At 41.3% G+C, this 6,454-nt stretch overlaps 1 protein-coding gene across 1 annotated transcript; it reads left to right on the forward strand.

Annotated features, from left to right (window-relative positions):
- The first annotated feature begins 4,770 nt into the window (after positions 1 to 4,770).
- LOC114531224 lies at positions 4,771 to 6,234 on the forward strand. Its single transcript, XM_028552866.1, has one exon. The coding sequence runs from the start codon at positions 4,771 to 4,773 to the stop codon at positions 6,232 to 6,234; it is 1,464 nt and encodes a 487-aa protein (XP_028408667.1).
- The last annotated feature ends 220 nt before the right edge of the window (positions 6,235 to 6,454 follow it).

The following is a 6,454-nucleotide window of genomic DNA, read 5'->3' on the forward strand; positions in this document are numbered from 1 at the left end:
ATATCCCGCCGCTGTTGATGCTGCGCGTTTGAAAAATTCGCTTTCGCGCCCAGTAACCTCAACTCTAACAAGTCCAAATTCGCGCCTTAACACCTATAGATTTTGTTTCGTCACACTCGACAACACACGTCCAAGCAGCACGTAATACTCATAGCAATTCTGACCAGTTTCCGAATTACGTCACTTGTGAAGAGTTTATCAGGTTGCAAAATCAAGTTCAGTCAACGCCAGCCAACATTAGACCGAGAGTAGGACCGACACAAATGGTTCCAAACGCTTACAATGCTTCTCGTAATCGGCGCACCACTGATGGTCAACCAATTTGTAATCGTTGTAATAGAGTTAAGCATATTGCAAATCGTTGTTTTGTAAACCTGAGTCGTTCAAATTTCTCACAAAGCCGAACAAATTTTAATATGCCTAGAAGCTCATTACCTCAGCTGCAACACTACACACCAGGGCAAACTACAAGAAATAATTTTAATCAAAATAACCCAAGATCAAACCTTTATTCAGGAAGGTCTACACGTTTTCCAGCATTGCCACCGCCTCCTCCCCCACCACCACCTTTGAACGCTATACAGCAAGAAAGCGCACATACATCTAGTCAATATCACGATAAACCTTGTTTTCTCTTTGCACGAAAACGTTCTGTTCCAAACAATACATTTGCTCACCCAGATCTTCGAAAAACGCATTACGTCACTGTAATTGGGAAAATCGAAGGCATTGATGCAAATATTCTCATTGATACGGGTTCCGCTATTACTGTAATTAATCAAGCTTTCTGGGAGAAAATTCGACAAAATTCGAAATTGGCTTTAGGAACATCAGGACAATGTAAAACAGCGCAAACCGCAAGTGGCGAAATAGTTCAAGTTTTAGAAGATGTCAATTTGGAATTCTATTTAGGCAACGCTAGTTATATGGTAAAAACATGTGTTTTACCAAAGCTTCATTTTATGGCTATTTTAGGAAAGGATTTTCTTGAACGATTTGATTGTATTATAGATTTTAAATCTGGTTATCTCAAAATCGATCGTGATAATCTGGTTATGCTTAATACACCTAGTACGCGTCAAACTGAGACTAGCGACCACAAGCCTACAATCGAAACTGAAGAAATAGCAGAAGATCCATTACCGTTTGCAGATACAGAACCTGAAAGTCATGATAACTCAGACTATACCATTTATGCGGCTGACACTCACGTTATTCCCCCAAATTCCGAATGTATTATTCCAGCGACATTTAAGGACAATAATATTACTGAAACAATAGGTTTGATAGAGGCCAATGGAAATTTACCGCAGCGATTTAATATTTGTGGCGCCGCAGCGCTTGTGTATGTATCTCCAGCAGGTCTGGTCCCCTTTCGATTGGTAAACCCTACTGAAAAACCGGTTAAAATTTATAGGTATACTACACTGGGAACGTTTTTCAAACAAAGCGAGATTAACAATATTATGTCCTTATCAGCGGAACAAACATGTAATCCTTTATTCACTAAACAGAATACTAATCTTCCGACTGAACAAACAGGTCAATTTGAATTCGATATTTCACCAGATTTAACAACTGATCAACTGAATAAACTACATGGTTTTTGTAAAGGCGAACGTAGCGCGTGGAGCCCGGAGCGAGTTATATTGCGCATGCCTGGGCTCTGGTTTTTTTTGTTGTTTTACTGTTCGGCACATGGTTGAACCTTTTGCAAGGTTCAAAGATTAAAAGCGTTTATTTTCAACCAACGACAGTTATAGTTCAACCATAATGAACGGTTAATAACAAGATAAAGGAACAAAGAATGTCATGTAACATCTTCTAAACGGTGAATTGAGTCTACTGGACGAAATAAATGAAGAACAGATGAGCTTGCCATTTATGCCAATGCTCGAAGAATCGGCGCCATTATTCTCGCCACTTACACCACGTTATCAGGACGTTGCTGATCCGCAGACCGATGTAGCGGAGCCCGTGATATATAAACAAGTACATGAAACGAACTCAAGCGTAGGCGTCTCGCACTTTAATCCAGATGAGTTCTTTAATTTAAACGGAAACACGGACACGGAAAATCGAATTCCTAGTAGTACTGAAAGAGTTAATACGGATAAACATACCAATGCTCATTATGTTTGTGACAGAGAACGCTTAGGAACACTGGAGCAAAACCGTAAGTACATTTCACTTGACATCGAAAGACAAATTGAAAGAATAGTTCCTTTATTGGCTTCAGTTGAAAACGAAGAAGTAATACGAACATATGCATCTCGAATAGATAAACTATTTGTGGACTTACAACAAGCCCATGTACTATACCTAAAGGAACTAAATAATGAAGGAGATATCGAACTAGCAAAAGGCTGGTATGACACGCAAGATAGAAATGTGTTTGAATTCAAGAAAAAAATTATTGAATTCCTAGCCACAGCCAAGGACAAAGATGCATTAGAAGCTCAATGTAACAAGTCCGAACGATCAAATATTTCTAATAGATCTAGTTTATCAGTGGCATCTTCAGCCTCTACAAGAGCAAGGTTAACTGCAATAAGAGCTAAGTCAGCAGCCTTAGAAGTAAAAGCTTCATTTTTGAAAAGAAAACAAGAACTTAGAATGGCAGCAGAAGAATTAGAACTTAAACAGCAAATGGCTGAAGCTAAGGTAGAAGAGCAAATTTATGAACAGGAATTAGGCACATATACGGACAATGTTGAGTTAAATGCCAATGCTATGCCCTTTGAACCTGATCATAGAAATATTGAACAACAAACTGGGCATTCAGATGCCCACCTAGCAAAGCTTGTTGCTAATGGTGATGGTTTAGATAATCAAGTGCAGAGCAACCCAATTGTTTCCACAGATCAGCTTACTCCTGTAGCTACTGCACCTAATGCAAAGGTTACATCCAGTGAGCAAAGGCCGGTGGAAATAATAACATCAACCTTAGCTCCCAAAGACGAAACACAATCAAATTTAACCCACGACAACGATCAGAAAGCCAAAGATGCATTCGCTGACATTGACCCATTTAAAGAATTCCTCAAGATACAGAAAAGGCAGACTGAGTTGACAAATATCATGGCAACTCATCAACTGAAGAGTACCCTTCCAACCCACAAACCTCCAACATTTTATGGCGAAGCGATGGACTATCCAGCATTTATCACAGCATTTGACACTTTGGTTGAGGCCAAAGTCACTGACCCCATAGAGCGCTTATATTATCTGGAGCAGTACACTGCTGGCCAAGCAAAAAAGGTAATTAAAGGATGTTTTCAAAGCAAATCTGAGTCGTCATATGAAGAAGCGAAAGCACTTTTAAAGAAACACTTTGGGGATTCCTTCAAGATAGCAAACTCTTACATCACAAAACTATCAAATTGGACGCAGATCAAGCCAAACGAGGGAGGAAAACTACAAGAATTCGCCATAATGTTAGAACAGACGAAAGCAGCTATGAAGAGAATGGATTATATGGGTGATTTAAACACTGCTCATGTTATGCGCCAATTATGGGAAAAATTACCTCGGTATCTTCGTGGAAAGTGGTGCGAAAGAGCGAACAATATTAAAACTAACCAAGAAAGAATGCCTAGCTTTGCAGATTTTGTACAGTTTGTAACCAAACAAGCAGATTTGGCCACTGATCCTGTCTATTCAGAGGACTCTGTCTACAAGGAAATCTCACAACCTGTGAAACGAGATCGAAGATCTAGAGGATCCAATTTTGGTACACTATCAAGGGAAGGCAATCAACAATCAAAGAGTCCCCTAACGTGTGCGATGTGCCACAAGCCGCATGATTTAGACCAATGCGCAGAATTCAAGAAACAATCTTTAGAGAAGAGAAAGAATTTCCTAAAAATCAAGGGAATGTGCTATGGATGTTATGGGCAAGGTCATATCGCCAAGTTTTGCAAACGAAAGAAATCATGCCAGATATGTAAAAGGAATCACCCCACTGCCTTACATGACCCTCACTGGAAACCGCCTGATAAATCCAATAAAGAGAAGGAAACCGAGGACATGGACGAACACGATGCAAAAAACAACTCCCCAGATAATCAAGTTAATAACTCTCATGCAACAATTTGTGACATCACCGAAGCTGGTGACAATCCAGTTAACATGGGTATAGTACCAGTATGGTTGTATCATAGAGACAATCCGGGTAAGAAAGTAGCAGTGTATGCCCTACTCGACAATGCCAGTGGCGGCACCTTTATGAAACAAGAAACCTTGAGAAAATTGGGAGTGAAAGGAAGTGATACAAGACTCCAATTAACCAAATAAACCAATAAACCAAATAACCGACCTGCGGCCGAGCAACGCCTTCGTGGCCTAAGAAAGAAACTTCAGAATGATGAACAGTATCGTACGGACTATTTAAGTTTTATGAACGAAATTATCAAGAAAGGTTATGCGCGAAAGATTGATCAAAGGGAACAACCAGTGAAAGAAGGAAGAGTGTGGTACATACCCCACCACGGTGTGTACCACCCACATAAACCGGGAAAGATCAGGGTTGTCTTTGACTGCTCGTCACGTTATCTCGGAGAATCATTGAACGACCATTTATTGCAAGGGCCAGACCTCACGAGCAAACTTATCGGAGTCCTAACCCGATTTCGACAAGAAAAGGTAGCATTTACAGCTGACATCGAACAGATGTTCTAACAAGTGAAAGTGAGAGAAGAAGATCAAGATTTCTTACGGTTCTTATGGTGGCCCAGTGGAAACCTTACCATGGAGCCAGAAGAGTACTGCATGACAGTGCACTTATTCGGGGCTGCATCCTCCCCCGGTTGTGCTAATTATGCGCTTAAACGTACGGCGGACGACAATGAAGACCAACTTGGAACTAAAGCGGCAGATACCCTTCGTCGAAACTTCTATGTGGACGATAGTTTAAAATCAACACCCACAGTGGATGAAACTGTCGGCCTTGTAAAGGATGTCCAAGAAATGTGTTGTAAGGGAGGTTTTAATCTCACCAAGTTCATAAGCAATAGTGTCGAAGTAAATCAGTCAATTCCCTTGAAGGATCGAGCGAAGAATATAAAGGAACTTGAACTTGGTCAAGACAGGCTACCTATTGAACGGACACTAGGAGTGCTTTGGTGCGTAGAATCAGATAGTCTTAAATTTAGAATCGAGTTGAAGGATGTACCATGCACGAGAAGAGGAATCCTTTCTACGATAAGTTCCGTTTATGACCCTTTGGGCCTCATTGCGCCCGTCATCCTCGTTGGAAAACGAATATTGCAAGATGTTTGTAGAGGCTCAGATTGGGATGTACCTATTTCTGATGATCTATACTCAAGATGGGAGAAATGGAGAAATGAACTTCATTTACTTGAGCAACTAGCTGTTCCACGAAGCTTCAAACCAAGAGACTTTGGAAAGGTCGTGTCTAAGCAACTCCACAGCTTATCTGATGCATCGAAGATAGGTTATGGCCAAGCTTCGTATCTTCGCTTAACCGATGAAAATGGTCGAATACACTGCTCATTTGTTGCTGGCAAGGCAAGAGTTACACCACAGAAAACAGTGTGCATTCCTAGGCTGGAACTAGCCGCAGCAACCATATCTGTCAGAGTGGCTGAGATGCTAAAATGCGAATTAGATTACGAGGACGTAGACGATTTCTACTGGACAGATAGCGAAGTAGTACTTGGCTTTATCAACAACGAATCCAAAAGGTTTCACGTCTATGTCGCTAATCGCGTGCAACTGATACGCGATCATACAGCTCCTGAAAAGTGGAAGCATGTTGCCACGGCAGCCAACTCAGCGGACGAAGCTTCCAGAGGTATGACAGCGAAAGCGTTTCTAGAGAAATCGAAGTGGATCACTGGCCCAGATTTCCTGTGGCAGACCGAAGATAATTGGCCAAAGCAACGAGTTGAGCAACGCGAGCTCGAGGAAGGCAACCCGGAAGTAAAGAAAGTCAAAGCGAGGGCTTCGTCAGTGCGAGAAGTAGGTATGCTCAAAAGATTGGAACGGTTTTCTTCATGGGTACGAGCTAAACTAGCAATCGCCAATTGCATAAGATACGTTCGAAAGTTGAAAGAAAGGGTCAAAAACGGAAGCAGTACGCCATCGCCAATCAGCGTGAATGACCTAAAGAACGCAGAGGTGGTAATCATCAAGTGGATGCAGCACGATGCCTATTCGGAAGAAATCGAACTGTTACAGCAAATTCAAGTAACTAATGATCTCAAAGATTGAGAGTTTGCCAAGAAGAAGAAGGCTATGACGAAAGCAACTTGTAGCATTTACAGGCTAGACCCCTTTTTAGATCAGGATGGAGTTTTAAAGGTCGGAGGAAGACTTAACCGAGCAAATCTGAGTAAGGACATTAAACATCCCATCATCCTTCCGAAGAAATGTCACCTGACGATTTTAATTATTCGACATTTTCATGCCAAGGTCCAACATAGTGGTAGAG

The sequence above is a fragment of the Dendronephthya gigantea genome, unplaced genomic scaffold, assembly GCF_004324835.1.
Source record: "Dendronephthya gigantea isolate DGI-Jeju-01 unplaced genomic scaffold, DenGig_1.0 000069F, whole genome shotgun sequence".
Taxonomy (NCBI): Eukaryota; Metazoa; Cnidaria; class Anthozoa; order Malacalcyonacea; family Nephtheidae; genus Dendronephthya; species Dendronephthya gigantea.